This window comes from Notolabrus celidotus, chromosome 22 (assembly GCF_009762535.1).
Source record: "Notolabrus celidotus isolate fNotCel1 chromosome 22, fNotCel1.pri, whole genome shotgun sequence".
NCBI classification, from domain to species: domain Eukaryota; kingdom Metazoa; phylum Chordata; class Actinopteri; order Labriformes; family Labridae; genus Notolabrus; species Notolabrus celidotus.
In genome coordinates, this window is record NC_048293.1 from 24,777,094 (window position 1) to 24,803,390 (window position 26,297).

The 26,297-nt window shown below is 43.0% G+C and overlaps 1 protein-coding gene across 3 annotated transcripts in view; it reads right to left on the bottom strand.

Moving 5' to 3' along the window:
* fgfr3 (fibroblast growth factor receptor 3) overlaps nt 1-26,297 on the bottom strand; it is a 94,707-nt gene that overhangs the window by 21,962 nt on the left and 46,448 nt on the right. For all 3 annotated transcript variants that reach the window (XM_034675350.1, XM_034675351.1, XM_034675349.1), the window contains exons 5-7: nt 18,391-18,560; nt 5,877-6,000; nt 5,498-5,688 (exon numbers count right to left, since the gene is read on the bottom strand). In XM_034675350.1, coding sequence (XP_034531241.1) covers nt 5,498-5,688; nt 5,877-6,000; nt 18,391-18,560 — 485 coding nt within the window. The remainder of the gene's footprint in view (nt 1-5,497; nt 5,689-5,876; nt 6,001-18,390; nt 18,561-26,297) is intronic.

Here is a 26,297-nt window from a genome sequence, read left to right on the forward strand (position 1 = left end):
GTGTGTGAGTGTGTTGGTGTTTAAAAGACGGTTTGTGAGAAAGCGAGGGCGAGACTTTTGAAGTTACTGCAGTAATTAAAGGTGTGATATTGTGTTTGTTATTGATCTGTAAGACAAAGTGGCACCGGGCGTTCAAATGGATGACAGCTACAAGCTCACACAATGTGAGCATTTGAACTTAAATACCAGCAGTGAGATGCAAGTCTGTTGATGTGTGTTTGTGCACGACTCTTCGTCCTATTAGCAAGCCAGAAAACCAATTAAACCCACAACCAAGAGGAGCCCCGCAGAGAGGAGGAGACACAGCAGAGGATCAGATGTGGTGAAGGCGGCTGTCGCTCTTGAGCTCAGGATTTACCTGCTTTGTGTATCTTAAGCCAGAAAGCATTTTCCGACTTGCCTACAAAGTTGGAGGCGCGACACCAGTACTTCCCGGCGTCTCTCTCTGTCACATTGGACAGTTTCAACTTACTGTGGGCCTCGGTGTGTTTACTGACAACACTCTGTAAAAGGGAAAATCGAGAGGCACAGTGAGGCCTTTACAAGAACACATGAACCCCAGTGAGCACTAAGCAGGATGTCAACGCTGGAATGTAGTTGAAAGCTGAGTGAAGTCAGGTCTGAATGTCAGAGACCTAAATCCAAACACCTTTTGACCTGCTAAAACACATTTATGACATTAATGCATCAGAAAATACAATGTTGATTCATGATTTTGATAAATTGGTCATTTTAAGGAGGTGAAAGATGATTGTGACTGTATTTCTTCAAAGCAACTCTGCAGCAGTCGTATAAATCTCATCTACACTAAGACCCAATCTCGACCTGTTTTAACTTCCATATATAAATCATAACTATGGCACATTACGAGCTGTGTGATAAAAGGTGTAGAGGCATTGAAGTCTGCACACATGCAGGGGTTTGAGCTGTGTAACTCTGACTAAGATGGCAAGCTGACGTATTCTGATGCCTGACAGGAACGTGATGGAGGTGGGATTTGGTTGCAAACAGTCTTGAGCAGTACGCCTTAATTCTATAGGTGGTGGGATCGAACTCAACATTACTTGTATTTTTGGTTCGTGACTGTAATTTACTGAGGGAATACTTGCAGAGTAGCATCATGCTAACAGAGCTAACACCGGACACGAACACCACATTGGAAGGATTTCACCTGCTGTGGGCGGACAGGATACAGGAGAGCAAGACTGAACACACTGGTGAAGAAGGCCAGAAGGCCAGGAGGATTATGACCAAGCTGTTGTCTCTGATGGACATTTCTTTTCTATATATATTCTTGTTGAAATTCTTCTTTTTGTTTGTTGCTGTAACTCCATGAATTTCCCCGTTGTGGGACGAATAAAGGAGTATCTTATCTTATCTTATCTTAGCAAAAAATCAATTCAGGCGCATCTACAAGATGGGAGTTGAAAATGTGACGAATCTTGAGGCAGGGGCAGATTTCCCCGTGAAATATGGTCTTAACATAGATGTTTAATCTATGTCTTCAAATAGATGTTGAAAAACAGTCCCTCTTGAGTCCGGCTACAACAGAAAAATGCTCACTGGGACATATGCACAGAAAATATATGCAAACCTGGAGAAAAAAGACAAAACTTGAGTTTCTGCAAGCAGACAAGGTTGAGCACAAGTTCTTACTTTTGTCTTTTCTATTGCTCCACAGTTTGAAAGTGAAATAATGTAGATTGCTTGTTTTCTTGTACTATATTTTGTGATATAATCTATTTTTCATATGTGCAGTTTTTTTTTGCTTGAAACACAAATATATAGCTGCTGCATTTAACTTAACTTTGAGTATGTCATTGTGGGTAAAGGGGCCTTTACCTAACTAAACCCTGACGTAAAACACAAATTATTGGATGATACCATTTTTTTTCTTTTGAATGATTCATGTTTTGTTGTATATTTTATATTGTACTGTTTTCTATTTGTGATTGTCTGTTTGGGACCCCTTCTAAAACGAGATGACACATCTCAAGGAGTTTATCCCAATAAATGAATAAATGTATTTCTTACAAATGCTGAACCTCTACTTTAAAATCCCTACTTCATATAGACCCTAAAGAAACACTATGTATCAGTGAAACTAGCACAGACATGTTCACACACACTTTTTCTGCAGTTTGTGAGATTAAAAGTCTTACAACCTCACAACTGTAGAATCACACACACACACACTGTACACTGCACAGTAACACACGCTGTCTAACGGTAGATTAAAGGCATTACAGTATGTCAATCTCCTGAAGTGTGTGAGCCACATGCAAAAACACAAACTTACACGTGCTCACACACACACACACACACACACTGCTTGTGACAGGCACTTCAGCAGAGAAGCTGTGGATGAATAATTAAACAGGCAAAGCACATAAAGGAGAAAACATATCATGTTTTATGGTTGCTTAATGAACATCCACGGCTCGGCTCCAGACGCCTCCCCCTCTCCCCGCACACGCCGGGCGAGTCGCTCATCGTTAGCTCTTTTTCCAGGCATCAAAAGAGCGATTCAGGCTTGCATGACTCCCTCCTCCTCCTCCTCCACACACACAGATGTATTTAGCTCCTACAGTATACTGTATACCACACATGAAATGTTGCAGAGAGTCTGAATGAACTGTGGTGGGTAGAGAGAGAGAGAGAGAAAGAGAAAGAGAGAGAGGAGAGAGGAGAGGTACGCACAGATCTCAGTAAATACTGTTTCAATTATGTGGTAGTTGAAAATAGAGCATGGAGCCGCGGTCTGGGCTGTCAGGCTTACTTTCCCCCGCTCTTCACTTTTTGTTGGCCTCCTCTTTCTCTCCTTTTTCCTCTCTGTCTCTCCTTCCATCATCTCTCGAAGTATCCTACTCCTTTATGTCTTCCTCTGTCATGTCTGTCTTTAAGTTTGAACAACATCTACGGACGCTTTTACGACTGGATCTGGAAACATTTCTGCAGAACTTTGTACACAGCTCAGACTTCAATGAACTGTCATCACTGTCAAAAACACACCACTTAAGTCAAATATGTCTCAGTTACATCACTTCTTTATTAATTTCTTAATCTAATTTTATTTCTTTAACAAACAACAATTTAAAGCTGAAGTGAGGAGCTTTTGGTGTTTCTTTTAGCACCCCTATGGGTAAAGACGTACATCTTAAAGCTCTGCTGATCTTGTCCTGTACATACCAAGGTAACATTCACCCCATCCTTCTTCCCTTTGACAGTCAAACGAATCTCTCCCTGTGAATATTTGCTGCTGAAAGCAACAGAAAGACTGTTTCTTCAGCGCTCTGTCAATCAACCAGTCTGACACTCATCCCCTCGCAGCGGTTTCAGGCATTAAATAACTACAATACAGACATGATCAGTCATGTTGCTGATGGGTTTTGTTTGCTTTGGTAGGTCAAAGGAGGGATCAGTTTCAATTTAAACCTGTTTTACAGCAGATTAAAAAGTCCTCACAGGGGTTTTAACATTCATCTAGACAGCCGTCGCAAGCAGGCGTATTTCATCAGAGCCAAAGGGGGCTGTTTCAATGTAGTTCAAGTTTGTATTTGAAGCTGTAGTGCTGAAGTACTGTAAAGATACAAGATTGGTGCCAAACTTCTTATCTAGTGCACAGCAATAAATTAAATATGTGATAATAAATTGGGTAAAAAAATGTATTTATTTTGCTGTTTTTTTTTAAAGTTTGGCTTAATTATTAATCTTTTTTTAATTATTTCTTTAAATGTATGAAGATAGAAATATGAAAATGTAATTTAGACTGTAGGAACTCAGGGTTACAATAATGAATTTGTCCTTATTGTGAGCCTCAGATGAATCTCTAAGTCATTAAAGTGACTGACTCCATGTTTCAAAGAGATCATATTTCTGACTCTGTTTCCTTTATTCATTTCTCTTTTAATTCTCTCTCTCCCTTATTCCTTCTATCTATCCCTCTCTCTCTCTCTCACCCGCCATCTTTACCCACCAGTCTGTCACACATTCTCTCCCTCTCTCTCTCCCTGCTGACTTTGCCCTTCCTTGTGTTTCTCCACTCATTTTTTCCATGGCTTTTTTGGGTGCCTCTTCCCCCTCTCTCTCTCTCTCTCTTCTCCTCCTCAAACCACGCGACGCAACACATCTGACGGCAGCGGCGGTTTACAGAGCCCGTCTCTCTCTCTGCGTTGCCGCCACCACGGCAGTTAACTTAGTCCAAACCAGATGTTTGTTTTATTCCCTCGCTCTCTCCAGAGAGGCAGCGAAAAAAAGAGAAAGGAGGGAGGCTAAATAAGAAAGCAAAAGGGCCTTCTTGGTTTGTCCATGGGAGTCTTCCTTCTCTTCACTCCTCACAGCGGGTTTATGGGTGTTGTCCTCTTTGGTGAGGAATGCTTTCTACTCTATTCTTGAACAGCGATGCTGCCAGGGGAGGCGACACCTCCAGGAGCTGCTCTTTAACAGGAGCAAGCCCTCCCTAAGACTCCCTGACGCCTTCCCCACTGAGTGTATTTAACCTTTATTTCACCAGGGAGTGCTTCTGATTGACAAATGCTTTTTAAAAATGCAACAACACAGAATAAAGGCTGCACACAAACAACATGCATGAGACCAGACTGTCAATCCATCTGAGCTTTTCAGACAATGCTGTGACTGGATGGATCCTGGGTTTAGGTGCTATCAAACATTTAGAACCAGTGCAGCAAGTACAACTTAAAAACTGCAAATACATGTCCATTAAATGAGTCTGGTCCTGCTGGAGGTTTCTGCCTGCTAAAGGAAGTTTGTCCTTGCCACTGTAACTTGCTAAATGCTGCAAAGTGCTCTGCTCATGGTGGATTAAGATGAGATCAGACTGAGTCCTGTGTGTAAGATGGGACTGGATCTTATCCTGTCTTGATGTTGGGTCTTACGTGTACGGTCTAGACCTGCTCTGTTTGGAAAGAGGCTTCAGATAGCGTTTGTTGTGATTTGGCAATATATAAATAAAGATTGATTGAAAATCCTGAGCTGAAATCTGAATACGTTCCTGTGTTTGATGCTCTACAGCAAGAACACCTCTTGCCTTTTACAAAATCCACCTTCAAATATGATTTAATTCAATTTAATCCATCCGTTCCTGTAACCACTCACTGTTCAGGCTGACACTCGAGAGCCTTGTATGTGTGCTTCAGGTGTCATGTATAAGAACTGGAGGCTCGACTGTAATTTAAAGTGATACTATTATGTTAATGCATGTATATTTGTTTAAGCTGCAGTATGTAGTAAAGTGCAGGTGAGGTTTTCATGCCTCATTATGAAGGTGTAGTGTTGGAGGAATGAGCTCATCAATTATACGCTGCAGTGAAAAAGAGCCTGTGGGCCCTGAAGACCCACCTGCTGTAAAAACTCATTAAACAAGACATTTAGGAGGGATTAATTATCAGTGAAATGTTCAGTTCTACTCCAGGCTATCACCGCTGAGATAGAGACTCATTAGAGGTATTGAACCGGGGTGTCGGGGCCGCAGACCCACCTTCAGGATGTTGACGTAGGGAACACCATCAGTGCCGTAGCGGCTGCCGTTAACCTCGATGTGTTTCAGCCACTGGATATGCGGCTGCGCGTCGCTGTAAACCTTGCAGTGGAACTCCACGTTGCTGCCTACCTCCACCGTCTGATTGGCCGGGAGGCCCGCCTGGAGGATCGGCCTGTGAGGGGAACGCTCTGAGAGAGAGAAAACATGGAGTCATTAGCACAAGGCGTGGACATGATCTGCTGCAGGAAATGGAGGGTTTATGAAATCTTTCTTCCATCCATAATCTCACGGGGTTCTTAAAACCACTCTTGCATGTTAATTTATTCGTTGTTTACACAGAAGCAGGAGTGAAAGTAAATGTTTGTTGGTTGTTTACCTAGCACATCCAGCTGGTAGGTATGGGTGATGGCACCGTATTTGTTCTGCACCACACAGGTGTAGTTTCCCCGGTCTGATGGAACGGCGCTCTCCATCACCAGACTCCACTGCTGATGTCTCAACTGAGGGGAGAGAAGAGGGAAGAGTTGTGAGGATGTATCATTACAACACATCCAAATCTGTTCTGAGGGAAAGCCCATTTTAGAGAGATTTGAGGAAGAGTTCGGTGTCATTTTAAAACAATAGCACCATCAAAAACCAAGTCAGGTTTGTCTCAAGACTAAAATATCTTCATTGACAAGACAAATACAAGAACAGTTCAGAGATACAGTTAAACTGCTGCTCACTATACCACAAAATGAAGCTGAAAAAGAAATGCTCATATTCCTCTTATTACAAATGAGCGGTCTGTCCAGAGAAACCCTCCTCCTCCTCCTCCTCCTCCTCCACATCAGATATCTCTCCCCCCGCTCCCTCCTTTGATATCCTTTGGTATAAAACATCACAGAGCGGCCTGGTTGCTGCGTGCAGCGCTTGTTTGCTGAGGTGCAAAACTCCTTTGAACAAACACTTAAAAATCTTAATCCAGGTTTAATGCTCTTTTAATAAAAACACGCTGCCTGCTGCAGAACAGATTCATTAAGCAGAGACTAATCTTTTGACGTGCTTTTAGACATTTTGATGGGAGGCAGCTCTGAGACGCCCACAGCACAGAGTAATAGTAAGACTGAGATGAAAAGGATTCAGGAGTGGACAGCAGTTTGATAAGGTGTCTGGTTCACTTTGGATCAAATTTTCTAAGAAATGTTTCACAGGGAAGAAGATATCAAGGAGAGGAGTGATTGGAGATACTTCTCAAGTACACAGAAACACAATGATGGCACAAGTATCCACCACATTGGAAACCCAGGATGGGAAGCTCAAAGCTGTTTTAATGTTGAGCTGCTGCACTCAAGGTCAAGAAGTAACAAAAAGATATGCTTCCTGATAGTTCGGTGACTGCAAAGCCACAAAGGTTTAGACAGTCATTAAAATTAACTAACTGCAGAGTCGATAAAAAGAACATTTCATGTGGGATTATTTATATATGAGAGACAGCACTGAGTTAGGCCTGTCTGCTCTCTCTGCAGAATTCAGAGATCTTTTATTTTGCACCTCCTGAAATTGCTTTGTCTGCGGCAGTCAAGAGCAATCAATCCCAGGAGAGTCTGCGGGTAAACTCTGTGTAATAATTCAAACCAGGTGTGGCTTGATGGCAGCAGAAGACAGATACTAACTTGACAGATTCAGAAGCTCAAAGCGAGCAGCCAGACCCGGCACAGCGAGAACAGAGAACCTGCCACGCATCGATAGGCAGAGTCTCCACGGGCCAAGAGGGACGACCTCGACGGCTTAAGTGGAAACATGCCGCCGCTGTGCTCACTGCAGCGAGACAAGCGTGGAGGGAACACCCCCCGAAAGAGGTCAGAATTGCTAAAGACGGGGGAGAGGGTGATGTCAACAAAGAGGCTTTTCAGGGTGGAACACTTAACATCACCTGTGTAGGAAAATGTGCCGACCCAGAGAAGGGGGGGGGGTTAGTGTTTTCACAAACGTTTAACCCCACGCGTTTAGGTAAGAGGCCAGCCATTCACAGGACGTACACATTTGTAGGTTGAGGATCTCCTTCCCTCCTCCTTCTCCCTCTAACTTACAGTACACACTCCTCCACTCTCTCTCTGTCTTGGAGGCGCATGCGGAAAATACTGTAACAGTGTAAATATTATGCCTGTGTGTGCGTTTTTTTTGCAGTTGCATGGTAACATAGAGTCAGGCGGCTCAATGCTCGACGCTGGCAAATGTTGTTTTTTTTTCAGAGCGGCTGGCTCCACCCCGTCTGCCCCCCCTCTCAGAGCCGAGGAGTCAAACTGAAGTCAATGGCTGCTCTCATGAGCAGATGAGTGACGCCTTCTGCTGTGGTCGCCGAGCCTTGAGCTCTTGAGAGAGGAGGAGGAGGAGGAGGGAGAGAAAAGTGGCGACGCAGGAGGAGGGGAAGCTAAAAGGTGGTAATATACGAGCTGTAGTTGATGCTTAGGAGAGGCCAAGACCACCAACAGAAAACAGAGGGAGGCTGGGATCAGAGTTATAGTCTTCATTTATAATAAAACCTAATTCTTATGATAACTTATGGCCAGGGAGGGTGCGTTTACTCACAGCAGTGCTACTTTGACATCTATCTTTTTCCCAGATTCAGTCTACTTTTGGCTGCCGTCAAGGAAAATATCCTCATGTTACCACTCAGAAAATATCCCTGCTACTTTCAGCTAAATAAAGCATGAATTTTTTATCCAATCTGTAAAGGGGCATGTAATCCTTTAATTTAATCTGATAGCATGAAAAAAAAAAACAAGGGGTGCAGAATTTAGAGCCAGAGTTGAATTGGGGAAAGAAATCTCTCAGGGTTCTTTTTCTTGCTTTGAACATTTTACATCATGATTTCAAACTGCAGTCTGTTTTCACCATGAGGTATTTAATGAAATCTTTGGAGTCCAAGCTGTTTGGATGGGTTTTCTTGCCTATTGTAGGACTAGGGGTGGGAATTGATGAGATTTTATCAATGTCAATGCCATTGTCGATTCTGCTTATCAGTCCAAGTCCTTATCAATTCTCCAAACGATTCCTGAGTATTTTTTTTAGGGGGAAAAAAAGTAGTTCTACACAGTCTTCCACACCAGAAGGAAGCCTTTTATTCTTTCCAAAATGATGTCTGCACAAGACTGAACATGAACATATTCAACTTGAACATACTGAACAACAGTTTGACTCAGGCACAAACTCTCAGCCCCTCATGCCTGGACCAAAACACTTTGAATTTGGAGAGGAAAAAACCCTTTTTCTCCAGGGGTCATCGTGGAGGTATTTTACCCGCTCTCGGTGCCTCATTTTCGGCTACGTGAGTCCGGACGTGGCGGCCTTTTGAGCCTGAGGGAAAGCGTCCCGACTCCGAAAGGGGAGAGGTAGTACTGCGACGTGAAGTGACGTCATGATGGGAAATGAATCGTTAAGAAGAATCAATAACGTTTGAGGCGTACAATTCCAAGGGATTTGATCAATTGGAACCGGTACTAAGTCGGATCCGGTTTTTGATTCCCACCCCATGTAGGACTTTGAGATTGTTGCTGCAACTCTAAAAACTTCATTAAATTCCTTATCTTAACGAGGTAAACCTGGTTGAATAAGTAAAAAGGGAGCTCAAGATTTCTTTATCTTCTGTCTTCTGCTGTACTTGCAAATAATTAAGCAATGGAAAATAAAAGTTGAAAGCATTACCCATGAACCATTATACCATCACTGTCTTTCAGGGGAACAGTGGTCACTTTCACCTGAAGTCTTGCTTTAAAAGAATCAAACATGAGACGTTCGCTGTCCCTACTGTTCCAGCTTCTCAAGGTGTGAACATCTAGCACACAAAGGCATTCTGCAACACTGACATTTCTTTGCTTATTTGTGTTAATTATTAACTCTGAGTGACATTTCTGTTTTAATTCCCCTCAGCATGTTTTAATTATTTTCTCCATACGCGCCCCCTTTAGCTTTTATTACCATGTTACACTGGCTCACCCCTGATGGACCTGCAGAATTAAAGTCTCCAAACGTGATAATCCCATCCATTCCAATCACGCCAGATTCCAAACAGAATTAAATTATTAAGGAGCTTACGTTAGAGTCATACGAGGCTTTAAAGGTTTTAGGGCTTTGGCTGTGGACCTACAGAAGGGCACAAGGCATGGGAATGGACGAGGGGTTTTACACTGCAAAAAGTGGGGAGACGTTGAAAAACATCTTTGCATCTTTCTAGTTCCAGTGTTTGTTTTGCACTTGGGACAGATTGGGGAGGCTCCTGCTGTAAACTTACTGTAAATATATGGAGAGATATAAACATTATGTAATATATTGTATTGCAATTCTCTATATCTGTTGCATATTGAAATCCTGGAGGCCAGCGTCAGAGCTTCCCCCCATGTCTCTTCATCTATTGTCACATTTAGGAGTCTACACTATGATGTTCTTATTGGTGCAAGTTTGTCCAAGTTTAAATTCTGTTACTCAGAATAAAATCTTGATATAAAATGATCATGCTTTGAATGATTCAGGAAGAATATTTCTAACATGTGAGAACCACTGAAGAAATTTAGGGTATTTGCCTTCTTACATAAGACTATTTAAAATACAGCAACAAAGAGATGACAATGAAGGCTTAAATATGGAGTAAGATCTTCTTTTAAAAATAATATTTATAAACTGATATGTTATACCTGAATAAAGAAAACAAAAGGATCAGGTTTGATTTAAGGTGAGAAAAAGGACTGCTGTTGATAAAAGGATTAAAAGTCCATAAAGATGTATAAAACCTGATTCCAGAGCCTGCCATGGGAAAATGTAAAGCTATCCTTCCCCTTTCAGCTGATTCTTTCACTTATTTCATCAAAACAATGATTCATGACTTAACAGCCAGCTAAAACAGACCATAAAGAAACAGACATTTTTTGCAGCGTAGTAGTTGTCTGAGAAAACACAGGAAGCTCTGCTCCCTTTATAGTCCAAACCCTCCGTCCTCACCTCACAAAATAGCTCTGTCAGAACCAGCGGGGCCAGTTACCAGAATTTATGACTGTGTCAGAGCGGACCAGTGGCCCGGATCTGCGCTACCGTCTAATTTGACCCACAGAGAAAGTGGAAACAGATAGAAGCCGCCCCGAGGGCTCGCTATTAAAGATGGGAAAAGTTTCTGGGTCTATTGCCTTGAGTTTGGCTCCACATCAGATTGCATCAAGACTGTAAATTTGGAAGAAAAAGAGTTCAGAGGAGCAAAAAAATGGGCAAGAAAACCTAATAAATGGGATAATCTGTCTTTTGATATCTGTGGTGTATTTTGGTAAAGCAACAGGGGAGAGAAGGGACTGACCGCGGCAGGTCTGCAGTTAAAGGGGTCCAAAAATAATCTTGCAAAGTGTAGGAATTCCAATGCGGCCTACAGAGACTCACAATCCGGCCTGTGTTAAAATCTGGATCGGAAAAACAAGGATTTAAAGTGCTTAAAGTCTTAAAAGTAACAGTGTGGAGCCAGTTTAAGAGCCCGGCCTTGGAAACCTGTCAAAACAGGGATTGAAAAATCACTTAAGCACCGAACGACCTGGATGGAATGAAACACAATAATTACTTTGTCAACTTTTGTCCCGCTTATGTGGCTGCAGTTTAGCATGAACACAATCAAATCCCTTCCTCCATATGTGGCAAGCGTACAACAGCATTGGCTTTGGCTGTCAAAGACCCAGGGCGACTCAATAGGCCGAAGCACGCCCATCTCTCCCCACCTCCATCTGACGGCTCAATAGAGAGGTGAACTTTAACCTCCAGGCCACGCCCCTACACAGCAGACGAGGCTCTGAGCGCCACAGTTGTCTGGGAAGGCGCCCGATAATCTGCCCTGCTGGAATTTTATTTTCAGTTCTACAAATGAGCCACACATCCTATTTACCGTTTCATTTAGTTTCAACAAAACGTGGCGTTTAGTTCCATGTGTTGAATTTCAATAGACTGACAAAGTGGTTCTGAGATAGAAGTGACTGTCTGAACAACATGATGTGCGTTCAGGGGAAATAATGCAGAGGAGATGACAACATTCCATGTTTTGTTGATACTCTACTGCCAACTTCAGTGTCACTCTTTGAAAACTATTTTAAAAAGCATATACTAAGTTTAAATTATATAAAGCAGATCCTACAGCTAAAATAAACATGTTCTCAGTCTGATACAAAAACAATTTGGGTCTGAAAAGCTAATTTCTCTGTCTGCACACACTCTATAGGTGCATTTCAACCAAGAGTTCCGGGGTCTTTTAGCCCCCAGAACTACTTTCCCTGGACTAAAAGGTTCCTGTGCCCCCATTGTTGTCTGTGTTTCGACTGCAGGCTGAAGTCCCGGGTAGATTGTGCAAATCAGGCCAGAGATGTATGTAGAAAAAAATATATATTAAATAATATTTTGAAATCGGCTGCACAGTGGTGCAGTGGGTAGCGCTGTTGCCTCACAGCTAGAAGGTTCCTGGTTCGAATCCCCGGCCGGGCTGGTGCCTTTCTGTGTGGAGTTTGCATGTTCTCCCCATGCATGTGTGGGTTCTCTCCCACAATCCAAAAACATGCTCACCAGGTTGATTGATCACTCTAAATTGCCCGTAGGTGTGAGTGTGTGCATGAATGGTTGTCTATCTCTCTGTGTTAGCCCTGTGATGGGTTGGCGACATGTCCAGGGTGTACCCTGCCCTCCGCCCAAAGCCAGCTGGGATAGACTCCAGCCCCCCGTGACCCCTAACGGGATAAGCGGTCAAGATAATGGATGGATGGATATTTTGAAATCTTAATAAAAAACTAAACTAGTATGCATTCCCAGGAACTCCCTCTGTGTTTCAACAACTGTGTTAACTCCACAAACACTGTTACGTTCAACCGAAAGTCCCAGGACCTTTGAAAAGTACTACCCCCCAAGCAGGGGCTTTTCAAGGGGGTAGATTATCTACCCCTGAACTAAATTTAGACCCTGGTTCCTCCGGTCGAAACACGTAGTTCCGGGGTAAAGTTCCTGCGGTGGAAAAACGCCTTATGGGGCGGATTTATAACTCATTAGTTTTGAAGATATTAAAGGTAACAATTTTTGCATTATAGCGGCACAGCTGACTTCACTGTCAGGCGGGAGCACTGTAGCTGTTGGCGAGGAGGCTAAAAGTCGGCCTCAACTCCGCCTCCTTGCCTCTTGCAAGGTGGACTGATTGTTAGGATAAGTCAGCATTTCCAAAACCATCGATCTACTTCAGAAACCAGCATGTGACGTCACTGAGACTACATCTGTGTTTCATAAAGTCTGTGATTGAAACTAATACGTCAATTTAATTAGCTGTCCTTATCCTCACTTGTTTGCCTTCTAATGTTCTTCCACTTTGTGCTGTTGGCTACTCAAAAGCCAATCAATACCAGCAACAAAGCTCACCCCCGTTTCCTCTCTTTCTGAAGGAATGTATGGAATCAAAAAGCACTCTCATTGCTGTTACGTGGAAACCTTCTTTTAATGTTTGAACAGCCTCAGCCTCCAGAAAATTCTTGCACAAAGTGACCTGATAAGACTCTCTCTAATTGGACCCCTTCAAATTGTACAAATAAGGTAATGGAGGCTTATAGAAAATGAATCCACTTGTTTAAATGGGTGTCTTTAAGAACAAAGGAGTACATGATGCATCCTCAAATAGACCACTTTAAACCACTTCAGTGTGTGAGGACAGGATGTGTTTTTGCTGGCTGGTGTGGACCTTAATGGTTTCGCTCAGCCGGTAACTTTCTGACACATTTGTGCCAATCTGAAAGCACTCAGAGTAAATGACAAATTAGCTGGGTAGCTATTGCAGAGTGGCTGAGAGGACTCCATTGTGCTGATCAGCATGGAGTCAGAGAGTCATCTAAAGTCACACACACACACACACACACTCCAAGCAATGAGAGGCGTGTGACAAAATCATCCCATCACCCGTCTCAACCTTAAAAAAATCAGACACACACAGGATGCATTCAGAGGAAATTAACCACGGCTGTCAAATCGAAAGTCCAATCCAGGAAGACAGCTTCACCTTGAGGACCCTGATGGAGGAATAGATTCTTTGGAAGGCCATTGTCAGCCTGTCAGGACTCAGCGTGACCCCTTCTAACCCAACCCACCACTCGTCTAACCCTCACCCTGCTAGATGAACTCATCACAGGAGGAGGTGAGGGGGGGTGCTGAGGGCTGTGACACACAGAGATTGAATGCACTGCAGAAAATGTCCTGACAACAGACTGTTGCGTTGTGTCCATCACGTGTGTGTCTACACAATGACGATTCAATCTCCTGATTTATCAAAGGCAGACTGTTCATTGGCTTATCTGTCTTATCATGTGCTCTTTATAAATATTTGATACACTCATTTCTCAAAACTTAAAACAACCATGCAAATTAAGACTGGTTAGCTTGTTTTGTCTGTCTATAGTGCCGCTGAATAAAACAACCACATAAGTTTATTAACACAGGCTGCTGGTGGTGCATGGTTGTGCATGGTTGTGCATGGTTGTGCATGGTTGTGCAGCGGTTAGCGCTAATGCATCACATCAAGAAAGTTCCTGGTTTCGAATTTGGCTTGAGGAGCCTTTCTGTCCTTCAAGTCCTCCTTGTGCATTCGCCAGTTCTCTCCGGGGACTCTGGCTTCCTCCACAGTCCAGAAACATGCCTACTAGGTTAACTGGTCACTCTTATGGCCAAATTCCACCAGATCCGTGCCCGGTCTGTCTCCGATCCATCACGGCATCGGATCTGATAGGTTTCTATTCTATTCTAGTCAATGTGTTAACTTTCACTGGGTCCACTCTGTTGCGTCCTGGCTGCGTCTCTGATCCTGCAGGTCTGATCGCAACGGATCAGAGACACAAGACTTCTATTCTTGCTGGATGCCGGAGCATGACGCATCAATCTCAAAAGAGCAGATGGAGCAGGACAGGAAGTCAGGCACCAAAACAAAATGAAAACATCAGGTAGATTTTCAGAATAAAACACTCCGTGTTATCACCAGATCGTATTTCACTTAACTACAACAACAAACCAAAGTCATGATGAGCGGAGGTTTTCAGAGGACCAGAAAGACAACATGGATGAGGAGAGGAAGGAGGAGAACCCTTGATTCAGTGATTGCCGCGGGAAAACCTTGGTCACATGACTCCAGCAGATCGAAGACAGACCGGACACAGATCTGGTGAAAGTCCCGTGTTAATTGTCTGTAGTTGTGAGGGAATGTCAGCCCTGTGATAGGCTGGAGACCTGTCCAGGGTTTACCTCGCCTCTCGCCCAATGCTAGATAGAATGACCGGCTCTGTATTGTTATTTCAGAGACACCACGGTTGTTCTTGTTTTGTTTGACTGGCAGGTGATTGCTGGGAAACACGATGCACAAACACAATGAGAGGAGGACAATGAGGATCTGATGGATGACTGTGTTGAAAATTAGCCGACATTATAATTGTGTTAGACGCATCACTCAGTGTAACTGGAGATAATGTGGCTTTATTATGGAGCGAATTTGACTTGTGTGGATAAAACTTCAGCAGCTGGGACACTGCTTTGGAAGATCAACAATGTAGATTAGTTTATAGAGTATAACTGTGATGGACACATTTTCATTTAGTTCATCTGTTTTAGTCTCCAAACCTGGCTGAACACTATCAAAGGTTTGTGTAAAAAGAGATAAGTAAAGGACATTTTTTGCAGCGTGCAGGGTGCTGGTGGGGTTAGCAAAGGTTTTGACACCAGGGCAGGGTGAAGCTGTTACCCCTGACCTCCCTGAGGCCGGGCCATGTCACAGGCTTGTCCGTCACCCAGGGCCCTGATTCTAAAGAGGGTGACCTCTCCCCTCACCTCCCTCAAGGCCAACAGCGGCAACAGGGTGACCTGCTAACTGGATTTCAAACACAAGACGCAGGGAGGGAGGCGACACCACGTGATGCCATTTTGATAAAGACACAAAAAGGAACGTCTCAATAAATGCCACATCAAGTCTCACATCTCCATCACACTAAAGTCATACTAGAAAAGGCACCAAAGTTGTGGTGAGTGATGTATTTCTGCTTTTACAGCAGACCCGAATCCACCGTTAAGTTAACACACAACACAAATATAACTTTTCCCATAGGTTGGACACTTTAATCCTAATGAGCGCCTGTACTTTCAGCCTGGGTGGGCTCAGAGGGGACTTAGTCGGTGCCAAGCTTGACTGAGCTATACAGAGCGGAAAATGTACAGGAATTTGTCTTGTTGGCTTGATGACAACTTATAGTGTCACCGCTCACACTGACACAGCAGTACAAGGCCAGCAGGACCTCACATACGCTGTACAGGCTTACTATGGATAGTCGGCTATACATATCACTCTCTAAGTATACATTTAGCATCCTAAAGGCTCATGCGTTAAAGCAGAGGAGGGGACAAAATTGCTACGGCTGCAGAGAGACACACAGAACTGCACATGCTCGGTCTACTGTGAGATATTACACTGATGAGGCTGACATTAATATCTTAATACAGCCTCTCACTGCAAAAACATCTCTATTAAAGTCTTTCATTTGCCTTCAGTGACTCATTTAGAGATAATCTGAGCCTGAGAAATACAAACTGTATCATCAAAAGACTTTCATGCATGCTAAACATGCTAAAAGTTGCTGTTAGGGGGCCACTCCAGTCCAAGTTGGGGCGTCCTGAGGGCTGGTGACAGGTGTGTGAATCTGTGTGTGTGTGTGAGTGGGGACGGAGGGAGGGAGACAACTGCTGTTGGTCTGCTGGGAGCAGATGTTGGAGATCTCTGTAAACTGTTAATAGCTGCAGGATCTCATTACATTTAACTCTTTAAATGCCGAGCCTCCGCCGGGGGAGAAGGGGGCTCCGTATCTCTCTCTGCCTCTAACTAACCAACCTGACACATGTTTACTCTGCTGGAAATTACAAGATGCAATTTTAGTGTGACAGAGAAGTATTTTAATGGGCACTCTGCTGCTTTTCTTTGACCCTACAGATTCTGCTTTATTTATGCACACTGTGAGAGAGCACAACTTTGATGTAATGTAACAGCAATAGCCTAGCTGATGACCAGGATACCATGAGCAATACAATACTTCATCAAACTCTGCTGCACTGCTGCAACTTTCATACTCGGTAAGGGTTAAATAGTAGGCCTAGCAAACTTGAGCTAAATTCTGCTAGTCATTGTACATCACCAAGTAGGTGCTTACTTTAAGTCTCCTCTCCTCATTCTACTGTTATACTAAGTTTAGAAATTTGCATTATTCCCTGACCGTCAGTTGTTGCAGGGGCTGCTGTTTAGCAAATCCACATTTCCTTGCTTCATGTTAAACATTCTAACCAACACTTCCCTCTTTGTTATCCTGAGCTGGATGTCTTTGGAGCTGGACGTGTTGCTTTGCAGGACTTCTTCTGCATTATTTTGTGCATTTCGTTGTGGTTTTACATGATGTTTCACAAAACAGCAGCTCTACAGCGCTACCATCTGGGAAGCGGTTCAGAACATTAAGGTCCAGCACAAATAGGTTGAGGAACAGCTTCTATCCTAGAGCTGTGGCCTCCATCACACCTCTCCCCCCTGTCTCCCCAACACACACACAGCCCACATACTTCAGACTGTGAAACACCCACACACATTACAGTGTGGGGGTGCACATAAAGGCACATAAAGACAGACTCAAACCGCTACCACCTCATCCTCAGTATTGCACTAATGTACAATTTCCCTCTGCTTCACAACTTTCATTTGCACTGTTTGCACTCTTCTGGCAATTTTATATTTATATTTGTACCTTTTTCTATTTGCACATTTTTCTACATATATTCATATTTATGTCTTCTATTTTTTTTTATTGTATTGTATTGTATTTAAACGGAGAGAAGTCAGGGGGAATTTTGTGAAGCTGAATCTAATTCTAACTCTAATTCTAAAGAGGTTTTTAACGCTGGAAGGCAAGTCAGAATCATCCACAAATTGGCACATGTGCAAACTTGAATTTTATGAAAAAGTTCTGTATTGGTTTACTTTGGAATATAGTCACCTTAAAGAAATAAAGATAGTTTTGTTAAGTTCACTGTAAAAATGATGGATTTAAAAATGTTGATTAGGAGTAGTAAGACAGAGCAGAGTGTTCTTAAAAGAGTTTACATCCCTAGGCTGAAATTTTGAAATATACAGTATGTCATTAAGTTTGAGTGTATTCTGAACTTTATGCACTTTCACTGTTTAAATTCCTTTTCTCTTACCAAACCGACTCTGTCTTTTAATCCTACAGCTCAGGGCCATTAAAGAAACACTAAAGTAAACCAAGCTCTGTTACTTTAAGCAGTGCCATTCCACATGAGAGCCCAGTGTTTGGAGTGAATCTGATGACAAAACTGAGCACAACAGCTGTTTGCTGCACTGCATTACTGTCAGCACCGAGCTATCACGCGAGCACGCATGTATCTGTGCGGCTCTCTGTTTTCAGCACAGCAGTTTGACCCTCTAAATTTATTTCAGTCAGCTTAACCGGGGGGGCTGAGAGAGGCCTGAGACCTGCTGAGGGCGTCAAACCCCGCGATGGGTTTTCTGACCTTTATTCACCGTGAGAAGATTCACCGAGCATGAGCGCTCTTTCAGCACTCTGTTTCACACTTTTCCAGTTATAGAAATTCACACAGGGGAGCATCGCAACACTCAAACTGATTTACTGACGGACACACAGCAGGACTATGGTGGGGGGATTAAGATGCTTTGCTAAAAGGCAGTGTAATAGTAGGTGGAGGAAGGTGGAGCATCTCCTCCTCTGGAGCAGATTTTTTTTGGAGCCGGCGTGAGGATTTGAATCTGTAAATCCCGTCTCTGCTCCTGTAACCTTTAAGTGTTAACAGCTTTGACGTTCTCTCACCTTTATGCCTCCCATCCTCTGCTCTCCCTTGAACTCTCTGCCGTTCTTCAGCCAGTGGATGGTTGGCGTTGGGTTACCGGCTGCAGCACAGCGGAACTTGACGGTGTTGGCGGCTGGAACGGCCAAAAGCTTCTTGTCCATCCGCTCAGGTTTAATCCAGTACGGAGCTTCTGTTGGTGAAACACAAAACAGGAACGTCAGTCACTGAAACAGAAACATGTGATCTTCTAGAATTCAACATTTAAAGGTGACATATCATGCAAAAATTGAATTTTTAATGGTTCTCTACTTGAAATATGTGTGCTGAAACCAGCCGTTTCAGACTTCGGTGTTTTTGCTACGTCACAACAATATCCGGTCTGTCACAGAGTCAGAGCTTGGAGCTTGTTCAGCCCATAGACTGTATAAAATACAACTCAACCCCTCCTCTGTTTTTCATTCCCTGCACACATGTGTGCTAACAAGGAGCTTAGGAGGGAGGTATGCCAGTTGTAGGCTGTCTTAATAAACACAAAGGTCGGTTTTACTCCCCACGTCTGCAAATTTGAAGATCTAGTGGCTGACCTTTATTTATCATGGATAAGTGCTAGCGCTAATTAGCATAGCCACATAGCTAAATGTTGTAGCTGTAGCTGTAGCTGTGTACCAAGACACACGTCAACATACTGACAAATAAAACAACAAGAAACAAATAATCTGTGACCAATGGTTCAGAAAGGTCCTGCTGCAGGTGCCTCTCCGTCAGGATCAGATTCTGGATCAGATTCAGAGGGTTGAAGTAACGTGATCTCTGAGCAGCCGTGTATATTCAGCCAACATGTAAACATTAGATCAACGTGCCGGAGAGCCGAGACCACATCCACTTCCTGAGGGGGCGTGGTCAGAGGGAAAACAGACTGTTCTGAGGAGGGCTGAAGAAGAGGGCTTTTCAGGCATGACAAAATCTGATTTCAAAGTCTTTTTTTGAGCATAAACTTTAAAGACATGTTTTGGGGACCTCTTAGACCAATATATATTGATGAAAAAAGCGTGATGTCACCTTTAATAGATAGTTTTACGCGGTGCTAACAGCTCTTATGTCACAAAGAACTCTCAAGTATCAAGTGTTCAACCCGCTGTCCTTGCCAACAAGTATCACCACCCGATCCTACAAGATGAACTCCTCGTCCTCCATTTTTCATCTGTATTCTTAGTTCCTGAAACCTTTGGGGACGACCCTCCAGGACTCCATTGTTACATGTTTTTTAAATTGCTTTAACATGGCACAGACTGGAAAACTTGAGCTCCTGCCCTGTCTTCAAATTGATCCATCTTGGATGAGTTATGTACTTTGCCAGAACAGATGTGGGGTTATGATTTCACTGGAGGTCTTCCCCCCACTGCTGTGATAAACAACACACACTACCTGCAGTCCTGCACACACACCAAGCCCACCCTTCGGTCCCTGGAGATACAGTTTGGTTGAAGATGTGCAAACAGTGTAAAACACAGTTTGACAGACTTATAAAGAACACAAAGGGACTGCGTGAAGCGTCGCACGAAGGAAACAATGCTCATCATCTTCTTCCCCCGACAACAATGCGAGAGTTCATTTGAATCGACCGATCCTGAGAGTTTGGAAACCTGTCAGAGCGATTTATTGAGTTGTATTGAGAAGGCGGCGGACAAAGAGAGTGTAACGAGTCAGAGAGAGCTATTGTTCCTGTGCTGTGGGTGTGGAGAGAGAGAGCACTGAGGCATGGCTCACTCTCTCTTTATAGGTCTGTGTGTGTGTGTGTGTGTGTGTGTGTGTGTGTTTCCCAGGACAAAAGCAGGGGAGGTGGCTGACCGGTCATCAGATGTCTCTCTTACTTTTCACATCAGGAGCAGAGAGAGGAGCTAATTACCATCTCAATGTCTTGCGCTTGTGTGTGTGTGTGTGTGTGCATTGATGTGTGTTTGTCTGTGAGGACGATCAGATTTGGGTCGAACAGGAGCGGAGGGACGTCCACGCCAAGAACAATAGCTACAGCCATAGATGTGTAGGAATCCACACTGATGAACCACAGTGTTTTGTTAACATTCGCGCCAAGAAAGAGGCATGCTCAGCTGCTTCAGAGGAGGAATATTGATGACCTGAGACTGTTGAATATCGTGCAGAGGAACAAAAAGACGACCAAATGTTTGATGGTTTGCAGAACACTTTAGACAAGTTTGGGAAGAAATCACACTCCTTAAGAGAGGACTCTTTGTGCTCTCATATAGAGCTGGGCGATATTGGAAATTATGTTATCATGATAAAATATTTCATATCAGTGGATATTGATGATTTTCATGATAAATATCAAATCATCATTTCATTTAAATTTAAAGGCAGATTTTTGGTCCTGAGTGAAAGTTGAAGAAACCAGACAGTTTGTTAGTTTATCTGGATTTAGTTTTCTGATCAGCTTCTTGAATCCATCATTTGGACAAAGGAGACACCAGACAGAGTGATGAAGCAGCAGAGGAACTTATAGCGAGTTGAAAACATGTGAATATGTTGGTATTTCCCTGTAATACATGCAATGAAAGTATCTACCTGTTACCTGCTTACTGAGCTACACTGGACAGAAAGAAGAGTATATGAAAGATATGATTACTGTGGAGCTGTGGGAGGAGGTTACACTAGCGTAGTCTAAAACTGCAGCTAATCACACTTACGCTGATAGCCAGGTTGTGAAACTCTGGCGCCAATATGTGGAACGAGATACTGAACGTTAACAGCAAGCCTAACCGGATTTAAAGGCATCTTTGGTCGTTCAATACCGTCTTCTTCTTCTGTCTAATGGTGGGTGGCAACTAGCGTTTAAGGCTCATTAGCGCCACTCAGTTTCCAGTGGTTAGGTGGTGTAATTACAGCAATTTGTCATTGTCAAAAAGGCAGGAGTTAAACAATTTACAGACACCACTTCAGTTTTTAAGACTCTCTGCAGCCTGTCTCAGGTAAAACACTGCTTTTCAAGTGGTTTGATTTTTGGCAAACAAACTCCCAACCTCAGCGCTGAATCATAGCACCACTTCTGTCTCTGCTCCATTATTCATCTCTCTTTTCATCCAGTAAAATTCACAGCTAAGCGCAGGCAAATAACTAGTTGTAGTCATGGAAATAGATACCACATTGCTCCTTTTCCAGTGAACACTAACATTACAGTTTGTTGAACACAGGGTGAAATCAGATCTGAGCATCCCAGACGTCATGTTAACCAGTTTTCAAACAGCCAGAACATGAACACATCAGGGAACACTTCTTTGTTGTATGAATTTGACCTTTTTTTTTTTCATTGCAGTGTTGGAAGGCTGACGAAAACGATGGCATCATTGAAATCTGGTCTAGGTACAGGTAACAGATTTTTATTTTCACTTTTAAAGTGATATTTTTTGGCCTTTTTGCCTTGATTTTATAGGACAGCTGAAGAGAGACAGGAAATGTGGGGAGTAGAGAGTGGGGGGTGACATGCAGGAAATGGTCGACCGTACAGGAATCGAACCGGCGACCCCTGCGACAAGGACTGTAGCCTCTGTACGTGGGGCGCTTACACCACTAGGCCACCAGCGCCCCTGGCATTGTTACTTTTAAAGGACAGGACAGGACAGCCGAAGAGAGCCAGGAAATGTGGGAGAGTAGAGAGTGGAGGAGGACTCCCAGTATATGGTCAAGGCTGGAATTGAACCTGCGACCTCTGCGACGAGGGCTATAGCCTTTATATGTGGGGCGTGCACTTAGACCACCAGGCTAACGGCCACCCCAGATTTTCATTTTCATACAAAAATGATAAATATGGAGATTTATTGTCTGTGTGGTGGTAATAAGGAAAGAGAAGAGTGTGAGGTAGACCTTCTTTACACTAATCTATTCAGGTGTATCCTGAATGCCATCACTTGGCTGTCAGTGTAAGTGTAACTATCATTCAGAAATGCTTGATATCACCCCTGAATGTTGTTTCAGCTGCGTCGTGCATTCAGACAACCTGAATTACTAGAATCATATATTTATAGGGAGCCTCGTCATTATTCTCTATTACGTGGACGGCCCTTTAAAAAGTCATTCTCACCCTCAGGCATCACATCAGGACACATCAGGTGAGATGTCATTCAGCGAGGTGTAGCCGTTAGAGTATCACCTGTGTGTGACCGTCTCTGATCTACTGCATATGTCTGTTTATCACACTGCCTGGGGTCCTCTGATATATTCCTGAAACACACACTCTTTTTTTTTTTATGGCTCCTGCCATCAAACTTTGGCTCCGGCTTCTCTGCTGAGTAATTACAACCAGACCCGAGCGCGGTGATGAAAGACACAGACGTATCTTCACTGAAAGCAAACAAACACAACGTTTCTTCACTCTATTGTACAGACGATAAACTCTGTGTGTGTGTTTGTGTGTGTTCACCAACTCTAATGCAGCAGCTGAAAACTGCTCCCTGCTTCAGTTAGAGACTCCCCAGCTCGCTGAGACAAATACTCTCCAACTGCAACCACACACACACACACACACACACACACACACTCATACACACTCACACACACACACAATCTGCCTCCACCTTAAAAGGGAAATCTCTGTTAGATTTCATTACTTCTCCCTCCCTGTGTCTCCTCTGTCTGGGCGTATTTGGAGCGACACTCAGCGCAGCGTGGGACAACCCTCCAAGGAGTCTGAACACATTGTTTTCTTGGCATCATAATCAGCCACACACACACACACACTCACACACACACACGGTCAAAGAAGAGAAACACACGCTGAGTTTTAAACAGTCCTGATGTGTGGTCCTCCCTCCTCCCTCCTCCTCCCTCCTCCTCCTCTTTGTGCTGCTGCTCCTGAACTCATCTGGGTCTGAAAACACCTCCTCACCACTGCTGCTGCTGCTGCTGATCCGTCTGCCACAATGACGTTTTTAACCCAAAAATAGACGCCTGTGTGGATTCAGCATTAGCTCAGCTGCTCGTCTCGTCTTGTCTCCATGGTTTTGTCCTAAAAACACACTGAGGTTTTGGTTTGTTCGCTGACCTTTAGCTGCTAAGTGCTAACTGCTGCTTTTCTGCACATGATCACCAGTCAATCAAAGTGAGGGGGCGGAGCTTGGACTTTCAAATTCTCTGATTTGCCAAGGAGTTTCTGCAGATGGTGCTTGTTTCTTGTCTGTCCAGAGATGAGAGCAAATGCTGCTGACACTAACTTCTCTGTTCTTCTTCTACGGCTCACAAGCAGAACCAAAACCTCCCTGTGCAGCACAGGGTTTTTATTTTACAGATTATTTCATTAAAGCTCCTGTGAGGAGTTTTTAACTGGTTATGAAACAGACTGAAATTAACAGAAGACATAAGGACTGAAAAAGTGGAAAGAAAAATAACAAAGATGCGGAGAAAGAAGAGCTTGTGACGGACCATTGGTGCAACAAGTTGTAAATATGTGTACAAAAAAGTTGTTTTTTAATTAAAAGTCATGTTTTTTTTTTAAAATATTGTTCATTGAAGAAGACAGAAGACTTGCTGGGATAAGAGGGAGGGGGTTGTCGCCATTTGGGGGGATTTTTTAAAAATAAACGCTTACAACCTGTTGTACTACTGCCTTTGAAATATCTCATGCCCTTCTCTTTTTGAAAGAAAGAACAATTGATCGCAAAAAAAATTAAGTCACAATTTTGTTCTTATTAAGTTATCTTTATTTCTTATTTTATTTAACCTTTATTTCACCAGGAATAGTCCCATTGAGATGCAAAATCTCTTTCACAAGGGAGTCCTGGCCAAGACATCAGCATTAAAAAGTTTCACAAAGAGAACAAGACAAAACATACAATAACATGTAACTAATTAATAAGTAAATAAGTTAATTTATAAGTTAGCAGTGTTAAGCTCTAAAACATGTGCACAAGCTGATCACATGATCCTTTATCCTAGTTTTAAAAACCTCCAATCAAATTAAAGAATCCAGTTTCAGGCGACCCTGAAGCTCAAACCAAGAAGAGGGAGCAAAGACATTAAAAGCACTTTTACCAAAGACAGAGTGAGTCTGAGGAATGACAAAAAGAATGTGTCCATGGGACCGAAGATGACAGCCACTGACAACTTCAGGAGTCAATAAGGAGCATAAATAAGACAGCAGCTCCTGTAGTATAGCTTTATAAAGACTGATATACCAATGCTCCATAACAGTATAATTATAGCTTTAATCCTGTGAGATTCCAACATTGTTTTTGTTAATTTAAAAGCTTTTTTTTGTAGAAATGTTTCAGCTTTTTTCTTTAAAATTTAATTCTGAAAAGGTTGCAACTTCTTTCTGCAATGTCACAACCTTATTAAGAGAATCTCTAATTATTTAAATCCACCATGTGGCCCTAATCCTCTGTTCTTATAACTATAATCCAAGCTGAAAGAAAACATTTCCACACAAAAGATTTTTAAGTTACAAATCAACATTTGTTCGGCTGAATAACTGAGGTGGATAAACGTTGAGCACAAATAAGGAGACTTTTATTTTGTTGTAGATTTATTTTCAGAGCTGATTGTCTTATTTTGAGTCCTTTAATTGGTGTAACTTTAATAAAGAGATCTCTGTGTAATCCTTAAAACTTGATATCTAGGTCTCATAGAGTCTTAACTGCACTCTGCAGCTTACAGACAGAAATCACTGCAGCCTCTCTCTTCTCACAAACAGTAGTCGATCTCTGGCTGTCGGTTTGTTTTTGATTTACTGTACCGTCCTGCTCCGTTCGCTCAGCAACACACAGAAATCCCATCCCGTGTCTAATTGGCTGGATGGTATTTCCTCAGCAGAGGGGAGTGGGATTTTCTTGGCAGTAGGGGGGGGGACGGGGACTGGAGCAGATACCCCTCAAACCCCTCAGGGACGGGGGGGTCTGTAGATAACCCTCCCTGCCCTGCGCTGATATGCAGCCACTGTAGTGGAAACTGGTTTAGCGTAACATGTTCTCTCAGCTCAGCAGTTACAGTGTCATGTCCACCTGTCAGCTGCAGAGGTTAACCGAGGAGGGGGAGCCTAAAAATACACAACTGTATCTGTGTTTGTTTGCTTTATGTTGGGCACCAGAGGCCATAACAGATATTACCAAACATGCATTCACATTCAGCAGATATGTGTACTGCAGAGAGCACTCTATTACACTCACCATCATTTTAATGTGCTGATGCATGATGCAACTCAAACACTACAAAACTCAGGACATCTCAGATCTTCTGCAGACTTTCTTTTTGATTGTTGCAGCTTAAACTTTTTAATTTTCTAAGACTTTGCTGCAGATTTTTCAAAAAGTTGCAATGTTTTGAGGCTTTATTTGCCTGTGTAACACATTTAAGATGGACTGTGAGCCACTGGCACAAATGCTCCAATGAATAGTTTGTCTTCTCTTCTGATGGATTTCCTTTTAAAGATACAGTACATCATTTATATTTCAGTTTTGCAATCTTCTATTTGTTATTTTGGGTGCTGCTCGGTTACAAAACCTTAGATAGGAGACAGCAGGATTTCTTTCTGACTGCACAAACATTCTTTTAGATCAGCAAAATAAAACAAAGTCTATAGCATGCATCATTCCAGAGATACCTCGTACTCTCTGCTGTTTACGCAACACTGCAGACCTACAGAGATCAATATGTTGAATTTAGAAGTAGTGCTCTTTGTGGCAAACGCCTGTGGGGAATAAAGGGTGATTGGTTTGATTTGTTTCAGGTTTAAGGAAAGTAAAGTCTCTCAGACTTTCCACTTCTGCAACTTTTACAACCTTCAAAGTTGGACAAGATATCACAAGCATGTGCAGAATCCTCCAGAATCTGAAGAGGAGCTGATGTTTGAAGGCACTCTGGTGGCTTCTCTCCTGGTTGGTTTGGTTCCTATGAATTGGGAGTAACTTGAGTTAAGGTTTGG